Source organism: Rattus norvegicus, chromosome 9, assembly GCF_021556685.1.
Source record: "Rattus norvegicus strain SHRSP/BbbUtx chromosome 9, alternate assembly SHRSP_T2T, whole genome shotgun sequence".
NCBI classification, from domain to species: Eukaryota; Metazoa; Chordata; class Mammalia; order Rodentia; family Muridae; genus Rattus; species Rattus norvegicus.
Window position 1 is genome coordinate 74,847,803 of NC_141542.1, and position 20,619 is coordinate 74,868,421.

A 20,619-nucleotide genomic window follows, 5' to 3' on the forward strand; every position below is an offset into this window, starting at 1 on the left:
TACGTGGGTCATAGCTATTAATGAATGTTCTGTGTGAAATTAAAATGGAAAATATTTTCATTATCATTTACAGTTTTATAAGTAACCAGAGAAAACTTTTTAAAGTATTTATTTATTTTTATGTGAACGGATGCTTTGCCTAAATGGATGTCTGTACACCACATGTGTGCAGGACCCATGGAGGCCAGAGGAGGGCGTCGGGTATTGGAGAACTGGAATTACAGACGATTGTTAGTTGTTGGGGGGGGTGGGTGCTGGGAACCAAACCCAGGTCCTCCACGAAATCGATAAGTGATCTTAACCCCTGAACCATCCTTCCAAAACAAAGTGTAAGCCTTTTAGGATAAATGAAACATTACTCTTGAAAAACATTCTTTTTTTTCCTCAAAGGAAAGTCAGTAACAATGGAGTGATATTGTACTGGGTTTTTGTATATCTTTTTAATTCTGGCTTAAGAGAAAATACCTAGGTTTGACATGACTTCAGGCTGCAGACAGGTGTGAGGACACATACCATGGAGCTTTAAAACACTCCACCATATACTCCAGAGACAATGTGTAGGAAGAAGGCAAGTCATAATAATTGTACTTCAGTATAAAATAGTTTTGACTTTGGAAGCCTTAAAATGTGTTCTGGGTGGACTTCCTGAAGTGCTTGGACTCTACTTTGAGAAGGGCTGGCTTCAGCTGATGAGCGCATAATTAGCAATCAGAGTTTCCCCACATTCCCAGGACCTCTCCTGTCCACCATCTTCCCTCCACTCAACACACAGACACATAACTTAATGCAACACTTACAGCAATAAAGAAGATTTCATTTAACCAACCCGCCTCTAGTGACAGCTTGTTTCCAGCAGCCTTTTTGCCAGGAATTCTGTGTGACAAAATTATTCAATGAGATGATCTATGTAGACACTGAAATTATACCAAAAGATCTGCCCCGCCGATGCTCCCACAAAGAACAAGAGTGTTTTCATAAGATATCTTTGCAAGGACATCATCCAAGTTCACTTGAAACAAATTAAGCAATTTGAGTCCTGCAAAACCATTCCTGAGAAACAGTTGCCTTGGTTAATATTAACTGGAAGAAACTGTTGAAACCAGGCTTCTTCCAGATCCTCAGTTTCAGAGAATTCCAGGCAAGAAGCCTGGTGCCCTGGGGTCCACATCTGCGTCCAATTACCCACCTGGGTCCCTTTGGCCAGGCCACATCTCTGATTTGGCCCCCATTCTATTCTTTTCTTCAGTAAAACTAAATGAGTAGTTCCAGTGTGTGCTCATTCTTTCCCGCACACTGTAAAATAATGCCAAATGTGAGTCGGCTTCCTAGGATGGGATCAACTTTAGACAGACAATATGAGCATATTAGACTCCTATATCGAATCAAAACAGAGGGCACAGAAAGTCCACTAGAGACAAAAAGGAGAGGAAAACAAAATTATAAGTCTGCTTGACTGAGCATGAAATTATCCTCATGAATATTTATTTCACACTCGTTCATGGTAATGTGTTGCTACCTGTCACAACCATTTGTTTTATAGAAATTGATGGGAGGAAAATCTAAAGAAATTCTGCCCCTTAACAACTGAGAAATCCCTCCAGTAACTTTGAAGCTCCCAGTTTGCTTGGGAGACATAAACATCAGTGTAAGGTCGCTGGCTTATCCAGCTTGACATTCTTTGGTTTTACTGCATTGATGTTTGAGTGTTGGGTGTTTTTTGCTATTCAGCAAGACAGCCACTTCACCCCATATTTTAGTGATCACCGAGAGCCAAATGATATTCATAAATCACCCTTAATTTTCATACACATCAAGCCAGAGAGGATTCAAAGTTTTCCTAAATTGATCTGGGTACTTAGTAGCTGAGCTGGGATTAGAACCTCCTATCTCATGATATATTCCTCATGCTTCTCTGCATGGTAACCTCACGTAGCCCTCAGCCCACGAGTGCTTAAGTTTCTGTTGTAACTTTCTTAAGTAACTATCATCGTTGGTAGTTAAAGTCTACGGTCATGTCTTTGGTTGGGAATAAGGGTTGACACAAGATACCTCAACCCTTGTCCTTGCATGTAAGAGCCTTGTTTGTTTATAAGTTAAGGCTTCACTAAGATCTACTTCATTTTTAAGCTCTAAGAGGAGACGAATATTCAAAGGAATTGATTTAATTATGAATTGAGACTTCCATTCTTTCTCTGTTCTGTCAGCCGTGGCTCCTGCCTTGTCCAGTTGTGTGCTGTGATGAAGTCTGCATGTTTTCTTACTGACAGCACCGTTGTCTGAATTTAAATATTGCAGAGAATGGCAGAGGATTCCCCAAATACAGTTCTGACTTTCCGTGGGGAAAGGACGACCTGGATTGCCCCAGGAACCCTAAATGACCTTCTGGAACTGAAAATGGAGTACCCCAGTGCTCCGCTCGTGATCGGCAACACGTGTCTTGGTGGGTAACGGGAGAGACCCTCTTCTGCCTGCATTGGTGCCCAGCCGACTGAAAGGAGGGGGAGCTGTAGCCCTGGCTGGCAAAGCAGCTCATCAGTTACAGGCGTCTTCCTGGGCCTGGCTGACAGTCGGCTGGCTGCACAGCTGCCTTCCCTGGGCCACGGCTGCCTTCCCTGGGCCACACTGTACTTTGGCCTTCCATCCCAACCATAACATGTGCTTAGATTCGGAGTGTAGGGGGTAAGGTTTTCATTTTCTTCCTGGCACCAATAAACAGTAAAACAGACCTTTTCTTAATGAGAAAGTCCCAGCCTGAGTAAGGACCACCAAGAAGGGAAATGGGCTCCCTACCACACACACACATACACACACACACACACACACACACACACACACACACACACACACACCATTTCATTTCAATGAGTTCTAGGTCCTAGTTTTATTAGCAAAATGAAATCTAGCTGGTGTATTCCTCCTCCCCATCCTCCTCCTCCTCCTCTCCTCCTCCTCCTCCTTTCCTCCTCTTCCTCTTCCTCCTCTTCTTCTCCTCCTTTTCCTCCTCCTCTCCTCCTCTTCCTCCTCCTCTCCTCCTCTTCCTCTCCTCCTTTTCCTCCTCCTCTCCTCCTCTCCTCTTCTTCCCTTCCTCCTCCTCTCCTCTTTCCCTCCTCCCCTCTTTCCCCTCTCCTCCTCTTCTTCCTTCTTTTCTCCTCTCCTCTTCCTCCTCCTCTTCCTTCTTACCTTCCCCTTCCCCTCCCTCCCCCCTCCCCCTTGATGAAACCTGAGCTATCACCCATGGTAGGCAAGTACTCTGCTACTGAGCTATATCCTCAGCCCTCTTCACCTTTTGACTTGCTAAGTTGCCTGACTCCTGTGCCACTGGGATTATAGGCATGTGCCACCATGCCCTGCATACCTGTATCATGATAATTCTTCTCTCTTTTAGGGCTTGATATGAAGTTCAAAGACGTTTCTTATCCAATTATCATCTCTCCTGCAAGGATCTTAGAATTATTTGTGGTGACTAATACAAATGAAGGTATGTTCTCATTTACTCTAACCAGTTCCATATGCTGCAATTGGCTGGTAAAAAAGCTAAGGTTGCTTGACACTAAGGAAATCACAGGCTCATGGGATGGAGGAAATCACACTCAGCACTCCAATGCTGAACTTGGCTGACCCTTTGTAAAGAACACATCCTGAATTTAGAAAATGCTGAAAAAGTTTCTGCATCCTGTCTTGAGATTCAACTTTTTCTACAGAGAACTGGGCCTCAAATAATGCTTATTGATTTGCTCAGAACTGCTATGTCTAAGGTCCCCACTCCTTGAAGAGAATCTTCCCTGGGTCTTCACTCTGCCAGCTGAGGAAATGGCCACCCCACAGTTCTCCAACAAGGAGAAGCTCCATGTTCCTCCTGCACAATATAGTACTCAATTCTTCAGATAAATGCTAGTCTGTGAAAAGTACAAGGAGAATAAAACCATTTCCAGACATTTGGTTTTCAATTTGTCTTCAAGTTACTGGTTTCTCCCATGAATCAGGCACAGAGCTGTGAGTTAGCCAATAAGGTCTCTCCCAAGAAAGACCTGGTCTCTTCCCTCAGCGTTAATCACACAAGTGGCAGATGTGAGAGAAAATCTTCAGATGACGTAATGCCTGTGCCATTAGTCAGTCATATCGTAGGCAGAATCTTCTTCCACAGCTAAGAGATGCCTTAAAATGGTGCTATTTTAAGATTAAAGCACTTTCAGTACTTTTTAAACTTTAATTAAGAAGAATCTGGGATTTTTCAAGGAAGGAATAATAAAAAGGTAAATAAGAATTTAAGTGCTGCCACATGTTAGTGTAAAGCCAGATACAAAATTACAAGCGTCAGATTGAGAGTTGTATGTGTCTGCGTTCTTCTCAACACCTGTGTATTTTCTACTAATACATTTAATGAAGGGAAAGTTTTTTTTTAATGTTGCTTTTCGAGCCAGATTTGATAGCTTATATCTGTCATCTCAGCCTCTGAGAGACTGGAATCAGAGGGTTTCTATGAATTTGAGGCCACCTTAGGCTCTTATATCGTGAATTCCAGGACAGCCTGAGCTATAGAAAATCTCTCTCTCTCTCTCTCTCTCTCTCTCTCTCTCTCTCTCTCTCCCTCCCTCACTTGCTTTTCATCTTGTAGAAGCAGCTAGTGCAGAATAGCATGTGCTGTGCTATGCTGTGCTGGGGGAACTCCTACCTGACTGACACGGTCCTGGCAAGCCTCATCTTGGGGTAACTGGGACTCTGTGGACAATACACAGGCTCACCCTTGTTTCAGTGCTGATGAGTCACATCACAGCCCTGTCTCTGAGCACTCGAGTCAGTCAACGAATAGATCCTTCATGCAGTAAGCACTCTGGCAACATCCACTAAATTGTAAATAGATCCCCGATCTGTAATTTCCAGTGGCTGAGATCTCTATTTGTTCAATGATAAGTCATAGCCAAAGGAAGGCAGGTCAAGTAAGTTGATAGCCTGGGTTCACTGTGTGGGATGAAAAGCCATGGGGAACAGAGAGGCGGACAAGTAAACAGGTCTCATCTCTCTAGATGAATCTTTGGACTTGTGAGCTGGGCTATTTATTCTAAGTTAACTGACTGCACAAACAAAACCTTATCTAAGGGAATTCTGCCCAGAATCATCTGCCACACCCATTAGCACCAACCAAAGCAACCCTTCCTTTCTGAAGGGAGGCAGGCAAGCCTTGTCAGGCAAGCGCCTGCTTACTGCAGATTCTTCTCTCCACAGCCGTTTTCTCTTAACCTGCCAAAAATTAAATCACGAGCTCCCTCTGCTGAGTGTACATTGATAAATCAGAATCTAAAACACTTGCGTTCTTGGGAATGTACGCAGTTATAAATTACAATTTCCTCTGTAGGAAGTCTGTGAATGGTGTAATGTACAGAGCAGAGCTGTACCAGTTGAACACTTCTGGTTTCCTGATGAGACTTTCTAAGCATGGCTGCTGATAGGGTGCTGCTTCACAAGGATCAGAAGCGTCATCAGGAGGGACTTGCAAATACCTCTTCCACATCTCCCTAGCACTTATCATAGTTGAAATCACACCGTTTATTATTTGTCTAGTTTCTTCTTTCCATGCTGAACCTCGACTAAAGAGGAGACCTTGTCTACAACCTTTGCCCTGGGATGATGAGCACAGTAGATGCTCAGAAATAGTTACGTAGTGGATGAGGAAATTTATTCATAGTGTAATGAATAGGGTATATTAGGGTATATAATAGGGTATAGAGTGTTTATTCATAGGGTAATGATCCAACTAAAGAATGATAGAATACCAATCACACAAAGACAGATGCAGGCTTACTAGTAAATAATAAATGAGAAAGGCAAGGCTGGGAAGATGGCTCAGTGGTTGAAACACTTGTGGTCCACACAAGCCTGAGGACCAGAGTCTGGATTTTCAGAAACATAAGTAGGTGTATAAAGGGCCTGCCTTGGTTTCTAACTCTGGAAGGCAACAACACAGGATCCCTAGAGCAAACTGGTTCTCAGGACTATCCACATCAGCAAGTTCTGTGTTTGAGTGAGAGACTCTGTCTCAAGGAATAAGGAGGAAAAGTGATGGAAGACATCCCTAAAGTCTCCTATGTGCACACATATGCCAGCACTAGTGCAAACACACACACACACACACACACACACACACACATTCCACACACACATGAAAATGGGATTAAAAAATAAATGAGGGACATGTTGACAAGGGAATGGAATCCAAGTTCAATTTTTGTGTTGTGCAAGTCATCAGAGATACAGTGGTCTGAAGCAGGTCTTCACACCTGCCATGCTGCCACCTATCAGCTGCTGAGGGGAGACGTCACACAAACTACATGAAAGATCACAGCTATGACCAGGGCTGTAAAAGCGAGGCACGTGATGTTAGGGGACAGGTAACAGAGTGGTCTGATGAAACTACAACTTGGAAAGGCAGATCTGAGAGCAGGTAGGTGGGAGGCAATGAATGGAGAAGGTGGGAACTGCATGTATAAAACACCAGGGACAGAAAACAGCACCTGATGCTGGGTCAGAGAAGCAGGGCAGAAGCCAGCAGACAGACACCCAGCCCTCAGTGGAGGAAGTGGGCATTGGCTGTCCTGGTGTGTTTGGTCGCCTTTCAGGAATCATGTATTATTTTTGCTCTCTCTTCCTCTTCATATTTATAAGGTGCTCTAATGAACATGTGAAATCTCTCTGAGTGGGAAAGACAGCATCATAATCAACTCTTGACAGCTTTCCTCACTTTCCCCCTCGTTTCCCAGCTTACAGAACATTAACGAAGCTCTTTCACTCTCAGGGCTGACACTGGGCGCTGGCCTCAGCCTGACCCAGGTGAAGAATATCTTGTCTGATGTGGTCTCCAGGCTCCCGAAGGAGAGGACGCAGACATACCGTGCTCTCCTGAAGCACCTGAGGACTCTGGCTGGGCAGCAGATCAGGAATGTGGCTGTAGGTTCTTTGCACCTTCCTCTGGGTGGGGACTCTAAGGAGGAAAGACAGCATTGATCACCATTTCTGTTGCTGGCTGTATCCATTTGTGTTTTCCATGTGGCTGAATGAGAGATTACCTATTTCTAGATCCCTGTGGAGTAAGCCACTTAAACCACCAGGTTGGTGTGCAGGGATGATGTCTTCCTAATTCATCACCATGACTTGGACTCCAAAGAGCCTCTGCAACTTCATCACCCCAAACACCCCTTGCCTGCTTCTCTGGACCCACAGTCACAGCCTCACTCTCCACCAATACTTAGAGGCAATTTGTGTAGCTACATTTAAGCAATTTTGTCTGCACTCATGCAAGCTACACATGCATAACTGTGGAATGTGGAATAATGACCTCATCCATAAATCACAACTTGAGCTCCTCCCTAATAGAAGTGGTTTTCACTGTGTTCCTACTTTTCAGGGGTTTGGGGGGGTGTGTTTTGTTGTTTTGTTTTGCTTGTTTGTTTTTGCAAATAATTAAAAGGACAAGTGATTGCTGAAAACATTTCAGATTTTGCATGAAAACCTGGAGCCATACTGGCATGTTTAATTCTAATTGCTGAATTATCCTGAAAAGAAACACTTGGCTCAGTGTACTTGAGCACTCACAACGAAAGCCCCAGGGTGCTTATAATCTTTCTTTCAGTCCTTAGGTGGTCATATTATCAGTAGACTGCCGACCTCTGACCTCAACCCTATTTTCGGTGTAGGCAATTGCAAACTCAATGTTGCTTCAACAGGTGAGTTACCGAGTTCCCTTCTAAGTGCAGGTGACGGTTCAGTTCCCCAGATACTAAGCATAGAGGCATGGGATGATGGGAGCTCACTGTTTATACCGTTTGACCCAGTGTTGATGTTTCCTTTTGTTGTGGAAAGACCTAGAAGCGTACACATCAGGAAGCTAGTAAGCAAATGGCACACTTCAAGAAATTGAGAATTGTCAATAAACCCATTGCTACTTGATTTTTTTTCTTTTATCTGTTTGTGTTAGGTATTTACACTAATTGCCAACCTGATAGGATGTTTAATCAGTAAGAGACAACTCTTTAGGAAAATCTGTAAGGGACTGTCTAGAGTAGGTCTGCATGCCTGTGAGTTACTGTCTTGGTCAGGTTAATTGGGATGGAATGACCCACCCTAGTGGAGGGCCACGCCATTCCTTGGACTTGGGTTCCTTACTGCAGAAGGAGGGAAACCAGCTGAGCAGGTAAGCATTGCTCTCTGCTGACTGTCTACAGATGCAATGAGAACGACTGTTTCAGCCTCACACCATCTTGCTTCCCCATTATGATGGGCCAGACCTTTGAACAATGAGCCAAAAGAGCCCCTTCCTCCCCTGAGACACTTTTGTCACAGAGACAGAGAATGTCATCAAAAGCACGGCAGCTGGCTCACATTACCGAGGCTGAAATGGTACACCCGCAGAGTTTATTCTCATGGTGGCTTTGCCTATTCTCTAACTGGTGGTGACTCACCTCATCTCTGCTTATATATTTAGGCCCTAAGGCAGTCATTTACTTCCTTTAAAGCTAAAGTTTAAAGAAAAAAGCAAACCTTTTAACTCTCCTGTACCATAGGCACAGAACCCTTTAGACTCCAGACATGGGCAGAGATCACACAAGCAGTTCCCAGAAGACTTTAACTGACGTTGGCTTCATTCTGACTCTATATAGAGCATCATATGCCATATTCTGAGGATCACAAGTGTCCCCACTTCAGACCCCTACCACAAATTGGGTCTCTAGAACATCTGACCAAAGTCAGGGTCACAGCCCTATCCTTTCTATTATTTTACTACATTGGTTCCCCAAAACCCAGGCAAGCACTTGACTTATGTTTGCCCATTTGCTATAGGGAAAGTCGCAAAGGTTACTGGTGAGCAGCAGGTGAGGCGTACACAGGGCAATGCTTATGGAAAAGGATTTAATGCCTCTAAGTCCTCTCCAAGCCCATCGCTCTCCAGTCACCTCCATATGTTCTGTCATCAGGACCCAGCCTTCAAAGCCTCACGGTAGACGTGGTTGAGGACGCTACTGGTGTTTGCTAAAGCATCAATCCTCTGATCACATGGTTCCCTTGGCAACCAGCTCCCATCCCAAGGCCATTCAAGTGCCCACTAAGAGTCACTTCATTAATGAAAATGATGCTTCTTTCATACAGGAAACCCCAGGGAATTCAGAAGCTGTGTCAAATACGCTTACCTCACAGGTGTAAGAAATCAGCAAACAGGATCAAAAACTAAACACTAAAGCAAGACAGACTCCTTGTAGCTCTCCTGCTCACAAGGGCTCTAGAGCTTAATGTCAGAGAGTAGAGCAGAAGCCAAATATGTGTTTCTTACTAGTTCACAATAGTGCAGGTACTGTGTGTGCATCTGTGTGCATGCATATGTTGCTGTAAGTGTGTGTGTGTGTGTGTGTGTGGGTGTGGGTGTGGGTGTGGGTGTGAGCTCGAGTGCGCACGTGTGTGCATGTGTTGGACCACAGGAGAGGATCTGCGAGGATCACATGATTACCCTTTATGATGTCAAGGGCTACTAAACGAACAGTCACTACGCTGACCTTGTCAAATAAACTTATTTGAAAGGGAGCTTCCAGCAGGACAGGACAGGGAAGTGGTTTCTGTGTGGTAAGAGAAAGGGACAATGAAAATTCTTCCTGGTCTACAACTTACACAAGAAAAATCAGTTGATTTTTACTTGACTTTTGGTCAAAAAGTGTAGTCGTTTATTTGACCCAACATCCTTTCCATCAATCTGGCTGCTGAATGGCTGTTACCTCTGAGCACAGAGCATATCCACCTTCAGAGGACAAAGATTCATTCTCATCCAGGCTCAGCGAGAAGACCTCCCCAAAGAATTCTCAAAATGTCACAAGAAAAAAAATATGTCACCTCCCCTAGGTGACTTTCCCTAGAAGCATAATGTTTATTTCTGGATTTGGGTTTGAAATAATTGCATGAGTTTATGGCTGCTTTATCTGCTGATGGCCATGGCTGCTGTCATTCAACATCCTCACAAGTAATACCCTGTTGTTTACCACATCCCTTCAGACCCATGAAGCCCTTGGCCTCTCTCATTCACACCCCACCTCCCCATCCCCCACGCATCATCTGGCATGGTGACCACACACGCACACTGATTCAGATTGTTTCGCCCCATAAGTCATACAGTGCAAGCAAGGCAGAGCATTTCCCACACACTGGATGAGCCTGCTACTACAGGGAGAGGCTACTACAGGGAGAGGCTACTACAGGGAGAGGCTACTACAGGGAGAGGCTACTACAGGGAGAGGGTGTCTTTCCCAGAAGAGAGCCAGGACATTACAGGTAGCTACTTGCCAGTTGACTTTCCATTTTGGAACTTGTTTTTAGAATAAGAATACCACTGGAGTCAATAAAAGAGTAACGGTGGTCTAAGCCTTTGATAAAATGTTTTTCCTTTCACAGAAGGAACACAGCAAATCCCTCTGAACGATCATTTTCTCGCTGGAGTCCCAGAAGCCATCCTGAAGCCAGAGCAAGTGCTCATCTCGGTTTTCGTGCCCCTCTCCAGGAAGGTATGAGGTCACAAGGTTTATAATAGTCACTGACATTGCTCTCTCTCTCTCTCTCTCTCTCTCTCTCTCTCTCTCTCTCTCATTAGCTTTGGCATGGAGAAGCATAGAATTTGCTACAAATACCTTATGCATGCAGAGGTGCAAATAATATCAAATTAGATGTCGCCAGCTCCTTCAACAATGTCTCACAACACCAGGACATTGTACTATTTCCTCACACTTCTCCAGCAGCACTAAACCTCAGGACATTTGAATCCATAAGCAGCTTAGTAAAAAGGACCATTTCCCCTAATGCACAGGGGAGGAGATTGCACTCCAAAGAAGCTTTATCATTTCAACCAAGATTTATGGTGAAAGGTTGGGGGGATCGAAACCCCAAGCCACCATCAATCTCAGTAAAGCTAAGTAGGATAAAGAAACATTTTAAACATCACTTTGACCTTACTGTACTATATTAATGTTTTCTTTAAATTAATGATAACTTCAGAGAGGTGCATGAGGCGCCAGTGACCTCTGGTTATACAAAGACGCTCTTAGCATAACAGGCTTTGGTGTGGCCATTGATGGAGAAGGACAGCTTTGCCTCACTTTCCTGTTCAATAACAATATCAAATGTTACTATTGTAGCTCAGGTTTTGTTTCTGAAATCGGCTCAACCAAAAAAATGAGACCTAGTCCTCACTGCCACCAGACTCATCTTGACACTTGTCTGTAGTGCCAGTCATCCACTCAACATTTATTGTGGGGCTTCTGAGCAGAAGGAATACCAAGGACAGACTCAGTCACTTCCTTCCCCCAAACATTAATAGATATTTTCCTAGGCCAGAGCCTACAGATTACAGTTTTAGCTCAAGTTCAGTGATGTGGCAGAATACATTAAACAAATTAAATAATATTAAATACATTAAATTTGAAGATTTGCTGGTTTTGATTGGTCAGAAGACCCCAACATGCAGAACCTTGTAGGCCAACGTCAAAGATGCTATGACTTCAAAACAAGTTTTGCCAAGTTGAGGAGAGAAATGGTGTTCTAAGCATGGAGCCTATTCTGGGGTTCATGTGTTTTAGTGAGGGTATCTGCAGCAAGTAGGGTGACTCTGAAGTTAAAAAGAAAAGTACATCCCATACTGTATCATCCATGTTATGTGCCTGTCACCCCACAAAGGTCAACCTAAATCAGTTCATAAAGACAGAATCAGATAAACCTAAGCTAGGGAACAGTCCGCAATCTATGATTCCCCAAATCAGTGTCACAAAAGAACAAGGCAGAAAACTCATAGAATCAAGAAAGCAAAAGAGCTGTGAAGATACCACCTTAGTCCTACTTGCATGCACACAGAAATATGAATATGGACTGTATCTTAGGTAATAGCATTGCAACATTGTATCATTGAGCTTGCTGTTAATAATGCTGTTGGTCAATTTGCAAATTCATCTGGAATAACAAAAAACCCACGATAGCTAAAACTGTCCTCAACAATTAAAGGACTTCTGGGGGAATCACTATCCCTGAACTCAAGCAGTATTATAGAGCAATAGTGATAAAAACTGCATGGTATTGGTACAGAGACAGACAGATAGACCAGTGGAATAGAATTGAAGACCCAGAAATGAACCCACACACCTATGGTCACTTGATTTTTGACAAAGGAGCCAAAACCATCCAATGGAAAAAAGATAGCATTTTCAGCAAATGGTGCTGGTTCAACTGGAGGTCAACATGTAGAAGAATGCAGATTGATCTATGCTTATCACCCTGTACAAAGCTTAAGTCTAAGTGGATCAAGGACTTCCACATCAAACCAGATACACTCAAACTAATAGAAGAAAAAGTGGGGAAGAATCTCAAACACATGGGCACTAGAGAAAATTTCCTGAACAAAACACCAATGGCTTATGCTCTAAGATCAAGAATCGACAAATGGGATCTCATAAAACTGCAAAGCTTCTATAAGGCAAAGGACACTGTTGTTAGGACAAAACGGCAACCAACAGATTGGGAAAAGATCTTTACCAATCCTACAACAGATAGAGGGCTTATATCCAAAATATACAAAGAACTCAAGAAGTTAGACCGCAGGGAGACAAATAACCCTATTAAAAAATGGAGTTCAGAGCTAAACAACAAATTCACAGCTGAGGAATGGCGAATGGCTGAGAAACACCTAAAGAAATGTTCAACATCTTTAGTCATAAGGGAAATGCAAATCAAAACAACCCTGAGATTTCACCTCACACCAGTGAGAATGGCTAAGATCAAAATCTCAGGTGACAGCAAATGCTGGCGAGGATGTGGAGAAAGAGAAACACTCCTCCATTGTTGGTGGGATTGCAGACTGGTACAACCATTCTGGAAATCAGTCTGGAGGTTCCTCAGAAAATTGGACATTGAACTACCTGAGGACCCAGCTATACCTCTCTTGGGCATATACCCACAATATGCCCCAACATATAAAAAAGACACGTGCTCCACTATGTTCATAGCAGCCTTATTTATAATATCCAGAAGCTGGAAAGAACCCAGATGCCCTTCAACAGAGGAATGGATACAGAAAATGTGGTACATCTACACAATGGAATATTACTCAGCTATCAAAAACAATGACTTTATGAAATTCATAGGCAAATGGATGGAACTGGAAAATATCATCCTGAGTGAGGTAACCCAATCACAGAAAAACACACATGGTATGCACTCATTGATAAGTGGCTATTAACCCAAATGCTTGAATTGCCCTAGATGCACAGAACACATGAAACTCAAGAGGGATAACCATAATGCGAATGCTTCACTCCTTCTTTAAAAGGGGAACAAGAATTCCCTTGGCAGGGAATAGGGAGGCAAAGTTTAAGACAGAGGCAGAAGGAACACCCATTCAGAGCCTGCCCCACATGTGGCCCATACATATACAGCCACCCAGTTAGATAAAATGGATGAAGCAAAGAAGTGCAGGCCGACAGGAACCGGATGTAGATCTCTCCTGAGAGACACAGCCAGAATACAGCAAATACATAGGCGAATGCCAGGAGCAAACCACTGAACTGAGAACAGGACCCCCGTTGAAGGAATCAGAGAAAGGACTGGAAGAGCTTGAAGGGGCTTGAGACCCCATATGAACAACAATGCCAACCAACCAGAGCTTCCAGGGACTAAGCCACTACCCAAAGACTATACATGGACTGACCCTGGGCTCCAACCTCATAGGTAGCAATGTATGGCCTAGTAAGAGCACCAGTGGAAGGGGAAGCCCTGGGCCCTGCCAAGACTGAACCCCCAGTGAACGCGATTGTTGGGGAGCAGATGGTAATGGGGAGAGGATGGGGAGGGGAACACCGATAGAGAAGGGGAGGAGGAGGGGTTAGGGGGATGTTGGCCCAGAAACTGGGAAAGGGAATGACAATCGAAATGTAAATAAGAAATACTCAAGTTAATAAAGATTTTTTAAAAAACTGAATAATGCTGTTTGTCTAGAGTTACAGGTGGGGGAAGCCCTTATGTTTTAGGAGTTTTGTGTAGAAATATTTAGAGACGAAGCATTCTGATGCCAGTAACTCAGCTTAGACTGAGCAGAGGGGCATGCCTTAAGCTTAAGGGTGGGAATACCTGACTCACTATGGTGAAGCCATGAATCTAAGCGAAGGATATATATTTATTTATGGTTCTGTTCTTATAACTGTTACAGATTTGAAACATTTCCAGGTAAACAGTCACTCTTCTCATTTTCCAGTGGGAGTTCGTATCAGCTTTCAGACAGGCCCCGCGTCAGCAAAATGCGTTTGCGATAGTGAATGCTGGAATGCGAGTCGCTTTCAAAGAGGATACAAACACCATTACAGACTTGAGCATCTTATATGGAGGGATCGGTGCCACTGTAGTCAGCGCCAAGTCCTGCCAGCAGCTGATTGGAAGGTGACTTACAAACTTTTACCCTTACTGTATAAGTCTCTCGTCATTTGAGTAGTGGAACTGATCTGACTGGCAAAGGGAAGGAGCTGTGCCTGCTGTCTGTGGAGGACAGCATTTGAGTAAGCACAAGAAAAGGCACCGATATTGACATCGGTGGGTGCTGTGATGTCCCCGTGTGAGAAAATAAACGTGTTTATAGTTTAGATTTATGTTGGTGACGATCAGATGCTCGTCTGGCCCTGCCCGCACTGAGTGGCTGTCTTCCCTCACGTGCTCAGGTGTTGGGATGAGGAAATGCTGGATGACGCTGGCCGGATGATTCGTGAAGAAGTCTCCCTCCTCACAGCAGCCCCCGGAGGAATGGTGGAATACCGGAAGACCCTTGCCATCAGTTTCCTCTTCAAGTTTTACTTAGATGTGTTGAAGCAGCTAAAGAGGAGGGTAAATAAAGCTCTGTTTGCCTGTGGGACGCCCTGGGGAAGAGAGTTCGTTCTAGATGCTTCTCCAGCTTCTGGGAAGGTTAAGGGGCACCGTGTGCTGACCTCGCCATAGTTATGCTTGCAACCAACATTTCTGAGGTCCATACTCATACTCAGTGACACCCAGCTCTCAAGTTCACTCAGGCTTTCCCAAGGCACTAAAAACAAGTCAGTGGAGATGCTGCAGAAACATTTAAATTCTTCATCAACTCAGTCTTCACCGGGAGCACTTCCCATTAAATAAACTATTTGTCTTCATTCCAGAATCCCCATAGGTGCCCTGACATCTCGCAGAAACTCCTACAGGTTCTGGAAGACTTTCCTTTGACCATGCCTCATGGGACACAGTCATTTAAAGTGAGTCCGTTTTCTGCATTTTCTGAATGAATATAGCAGCTATAAGAGGTTGTGTCTGTCTTTTGACCTGGCTTTACTTTGAATTTCAAGTTACTACTCTAGTTTTTTTTTTTAACTTTTTATTAGTTCTTTGTAAATTTCACATCATGCACCCCAATCCCACTCAATTTCCCCTTCCCTGGTACCTGCTCTTCCTCCCAGCAACTGCCCTGTTGTGGAAGCCCCTTTTGTTCACACTTCTTGGCTTGCAAATGTTCATTGCAATGAGTCATTGGTCTGGTTCAAAGCCTCTGGGTATTGCTACTCTTATCAATTCTGGAACGCTACTGAGATTCCTCTTGGATATCATGTTGTTGCCCTGTGTCATGGAGATCCCTTTGTGCACTCCAGTCAGTGGGGTAGGCATTGGGGGTGAGCCAATTCAAAGCCCTTGATCTAGGCCTGTGAGAGCTGGCTTTCCCGCTCTCACACCATTGAGACTGACTTACCAGCAACCACCAAAACCAAGGCCAGCTCTACCTTGCTGCCCAGGCAAGGTGCAAGGGCCAGGTCTCCCAAGTGTTGCCACTGGTGAGGCTCAGGACCAGTTCTCCCTCTCTCAAGACACCTGGTCCAGCTTTCCTGTCTACTGCAGGTGGTGAGGAGTGAGGGAGAGGTTATCTCACCCTTATCCACACCACCACACCTGAGATGAGTGGTAAGGTCAGATCTCCCATGAGTGCATCCTTGGGGCCTGATCACTCACAACTCTTTCAGTGTGTGGGCTGCTAGGGGCAAGGCCAGCTCGCCTGCTCTCAAGCCCCCAAGGCCTGCTCTCCCATGGCGCCCAGGTAAGGAATGGGGCCAGTTCTGCACAGCCCTTAGAAAGTAGCATGTCCCCGGGCAGCAGCCCAGATCAGGGGCGTCCACCTGGCTTTTGGTAGTAACAGACCCCTGCTGCTGCAGGGCCACAGACCCAGACACAGTCATAGCAGAGGCCAGGACCCCACCGTGTTCCCAGGTGGCATCGCCAGCTACTCACATCCCGTCCTGCCTCTCTCTGTTGTGCCACAGCCTTCTGTTTCTCTTTCTCTTCCATTTCTCCACCACTTACTTGCTCCTTTGAGTGGTGCCTGGGGTCTCTGAGTGTCTGGGGTCATCTCAGGAGTGCTATGCTCTGCTCGTGCATTATGGCGCCAAGCAGTGGTCCTCTCAGGCATGGTCTGCCTCACCCCTTAGGCCTGCAGAGCACAGGACTAGTGGGCATCTAAGGTTAAGTCTGTCGGGGCCCCCTGCAGCCAAACTGGTGGTCCTCTCAGACTCACTTTTCTCAGGGAATGTTAGGCTAGTAACCGCTCAGATGTTCACAGGTCAGAACACAGAGAGCAGGCATAAGCTCTCTCCTCTCTGCCACTTACTGAGGACCCTGTGACACAGCATGGGCTCAGCTTTTAAGAAAGGTTCAGCTGTGGAATGGTTTTCATAAGCAATAGTAAGAAAATGCAGTAGAATGGTCCTCTAACTATAGCAAACAAAAACTAAATTCCTAGAAATGAAACCTGGGAATCAATATATAGTGCACATGTAAAATAAATTTTAAAATTATGGATAAACTTTCAAAAGGAAGCATATTTAAAAAAAAGAAATGCAATGCACAGCTAGGAAGAGACAGTATATAAAGATAACAATTTTTCCTAAATAATGTATATTATCAAATGTATTCCCAACCAATATACTGACAAGAGTTTTGGAAATTTTGATTTTAAGGTTTATCTAGAAATATGGAAGTAGACATTTATTTTTTTAAAAAAGAAGTATTGAGGATTGTGCCCAACCCTACTAGGCACAGAGATGGCGTCTGCAGCTCCAATAGTTAAGTATATAGGCATTATATGATTAAACATGATTATTATAGGATTCAGGGTTAAATTAAAAAGAACAATAAAGCAATGCCAAGTCTGGAAACAGACTAGGAAGTGTGCCATAAAAAGTAAAAAGCACATTTCAAATAAACAACAAAAAGCAGAGTTTAGGTAGAGATTTCCATGCAAGTCACTTTAAAAGCAAAAAAAAAAAAAAAATTCATGTTCCCGCCCCCTTGCAGTGAACGTAAATTCCAGATCTATTAATTTTTAAACATTAAAAATAACACCTTGAGATCACTAGGTTAAAGTGTGTGGCAGACTGTTTTTGAGCCTGAGCCCTCCAAACAGGACCTGAAACCCAGACAGAAAAAGGCCTGGCAGATCCAACTGTATAAAAGGGAACACGTGAATGATAAAAAGCAGTCACAGCAAAACCTTACTGATGAGTAGACACGAGGACGGACGAATTGGCAGATCAGCGGGGAAGAAAACGAGCTTAGAACATTAAAATGTACAGAGCCTGGCTCAGAATTCGTGAAATGCATTTTAAAGCAGCAGAGAGATAAAGTTTCAGTCTATCGGATAGGAGTAATTTACATCTTGATAGCGCCCAGGACTTGAAGTATTTTTCTACTTAATTTCTGTTTAACAAGGTTACTGAAACAGAACAGCCTATTTGTTCTGGGGGACGGCATCCAGAAGCCCAGCAGCAGGGGGCAGCAGAGACCTCCTGCACTGCGCATTCGTTTCCTGTCTGGATTGTAGGAGAGTGGCTGTATTTTTCTTTTCTTTCTTTCTTTCTTCTTCTTTTTTTTTTTTTCTTTTTTTTTTTTTTTTTGGTGGTTTCCAAGGCAACAGTTAAGCTGGGTTATCACTTCTTGTCATCATCTCTGTGGTACTAAGTATTCAGGCGGCTGCTGGCTGGATGTTACCTGGAGAGCCTTCTTACCTGGTTACTCTGCTGAGGAGAAAGGAACACCTATCTGTTCACCCCACCTCGGGCACCACTGACAGGACAAAGGAATGAGCCCATCCAAGTCCAGCTTGGTCAAACGATGAATGCACTGGATTAATTTACAGGGACATAGATGAGGGATTACTTACAGGACTGCAGGTAGCCCCCAAACACCCGTGTGACTGAAAGGTCCCACCACAGCATAGAGGACATCCCTCCTGACCTCTCTAGTCACTCACATAGGACTAAGACTCCCTTTTCCATCAACCAAGGTCTGCTCACCCAGGCATCTGCCTCTGCTCCCATTAAAGAAGTTTGCCCTGGGCTCAGCTCAGCTGGCTCTAATGGTGGACTTCTCTGTACTTAACTAATGCAGAATAGCTTGCCGGGAACATGGTAGCTTTTTAGCCCTCAATATGATAAGATACCTGAGATAAATCGACTTAAAAAGAAGACAGGTCTCTTCGGCTCGTGGCTTCGGGAATTTGCACTAAGATGGCTGGCTCCAGTCTGGGGAGCCAGTGTTGAAGCAGAGCGTCATGGAGGACAGTGACCAGGTTGCTTGCTTTATGGAAGCCAGGAAGTAAATATGAAGAAGAAAAAGAGCCATGGTCCTGATATTTTTTTCAAGGGCACGACTCCTAACACCTAACTCCTTTCTGCTGGGCTCAGTATTACCCCAGGCTGGTCACCAGGTTTTCATCACGTGAACCTTTGGGGGAATAATTCAGATCCAAATTATAGAAGGAAGCATAATAAAACTTTATACCTGTGTCTGTCCTATCAACTACGAAGCTGCCTTTAGAAGTCTTGATGTGTACCCTTCCCTGGGCAGACATGGGCTGTCACAAAATCTATCTTTGTTCAGGTTTCAACTTGTCTCATCTTTAGCACACACGAGTACCTTCTCTGTTTCATACAGATAGGCAACGGAAAAGAAGAAAAACCCAGTTTAAATTGAACTAACATTCAATTTAACGTTAGGAAGCTTGCCTCAAGAGAATGGGAAAGATAGCCACTGACCCATGATCCTCCTGACCCATGAACAGCCTTGCTTAATCATTTTGCTCTGTGCTCTGCTCTTTTAACACAGGATGTAGACTCCCAGCAGCCTCTGCAAGACCCAGTCGGGCGTCCCATCATGCATCAGTCCGGCATCAAACACGCCACAGGGGAGGCCGTATTTTGTGATGATATGTCTGTGTTGGCAGGGGAACTCTTCTTGGCTGTGGTAACCAGCAGCAAGCCACATGCTAGAATCATGTAAGCAATGACTGCTTGGAGTTCCCAGCATGTACCTAGGGACATGGTTGCCACTTAGCAATTAATCCTACCCCACATACTGAAAACACAGTCTGAATATGTATCTTGAAAATACATGATGATAGGAAAACGGTGGAAAACGGAGAGTGTAGACAAGGATGTCCCTGTTGGAAGTGTAGACAAGGATGTCCCTGTTGGAAGTGTAGACAAGGATGTCCCTGTTGGGAGTGTAGACAAGGATGTCCCTGTTGGGAGTGTAGACAAGGATGTCCCTGTTGGGAGTGTAGACAAGGATGTCCCTGTTGGGAGTGTAGACAAGGATGTCCCTGTTGGGAGTGTAGACAAGGATGTCCCTGTTGGGAGTGTAGACAAGGATGCCCCTATTGAATGAGTAACTTTCATCAGAAGAACAGGCCACTGTAATCTAAGAATTTAATGGGACAGGAACAACTTTCCTGCTTGGAGGAGCCTGAGCTTCTCTAAGCACCAGCACCTGAGCACTGGCCGAGGAGGCATAGGCTCACCCTGAGAGGGGAGAGCAGTCTGTGCCCAGGGGAACCAGTGTCCTCCACCTCCCACAATGTCTGCCTCATGATGTTCCTGTGCTCACAGGATGCTCCTCAGAGTTCCCATCCTCACACAGACGGATGAAGTCCTTGCCACTCAGTGACACACTGTGCTTCTGTCTCTTTCCTAGCTCCCTCGATGCCTCCGAGGCCTTGGCATCACCTGGTGTGGTTGATGTGATAACAGCTCAAGATGTGCCTGGTGACAATGGCAGAGAAGAGGAAAGCCTGTATGCACAGGATGAGGTAGTGTGAAGACGGTGCCGAAGGCTCTCAAGGCACAGTAACTGTAATGGCAGTGGATGCAGGGGTTTCATGTATATGTACATATATATGTATATATAGATATATGCATATATCTATATATCTATCTATATCTATATCTACACACACACACACACACACACACACACACACACACACACACACACACACACACAGACTCTTCCTAATGACCAGAGACAACCCACCTGTCAGTTTTGTAACTGACTTGACACAGTGAGAACGTCTTCTCTTTCTTTTAAGACAAAGACGTTGAGGCTCACAGGCTTTGGTAACTTATCAGAGGCGCATTGCTGGTGGTGGTGGCTGAGGCAGTGTTCACACCAGCCCCTGCTCTGTGCTACAAGTCCCTCCACCCCCAACCCCACTATCCCAAGCCCTTCTTACTCCTTGATGACAAGGACCTGGCTTCTCTGACTTTCATTCTGTTT

The 20,619-nt window shown here is 44.6% G+C and overlaps 1 protein-coding gene and 1 non-coding gene across 5 annotated transcripts in view; one reads left to right on the plus strand and one right to left on the minus strand.

Annotated features, from left to right (window-relative positions):
- Positions 1-20,619, plus strand: part of Aox3 (aldehyde oxidase 3) — an 82,318-nt gene that overhangs the window by 19,930 nt on the left and 41,769 nt on the right. For all 4 annotated transcript variants that reach the window (XM_087567180.1, NM_001008527.2, XM_087567182.1 and 1 more), the window contains 10 exon segments: positions 2,296-2,440; positions 3,386-3,478; positions 6,791-6,942; positions 7,625-7,718; positions 10,426-10,535; positions 14,264-14,445; positions 14,721-14,883; positions 15,186-15,278; positions 19,171-19,340; positions 20,038-20,152. In XM_087567180.1, coding sequence (XP_087423306.1) covers positions 2,296-2,440; positions 3,386-3,478; positions 6,791-6,942; positions 7,625-7,718; positions 10,426-10,535; positions 14,264-14,445; positions 14,721-14,883; positions 15,186-15,278; positions 19,171-19,340; positions 20,038-20,152 — 1,317 coding nt within the window.
- LOC120094932 (small nucleolar RNA SNORA17) lies at positions 16,594-16,719 on the minus strand. The gene has a single exon (XR_015630051.1). It is a non-coding gene; the product is annotated as a small nucleolar RNA SNORA17 (small nucleolar RNA).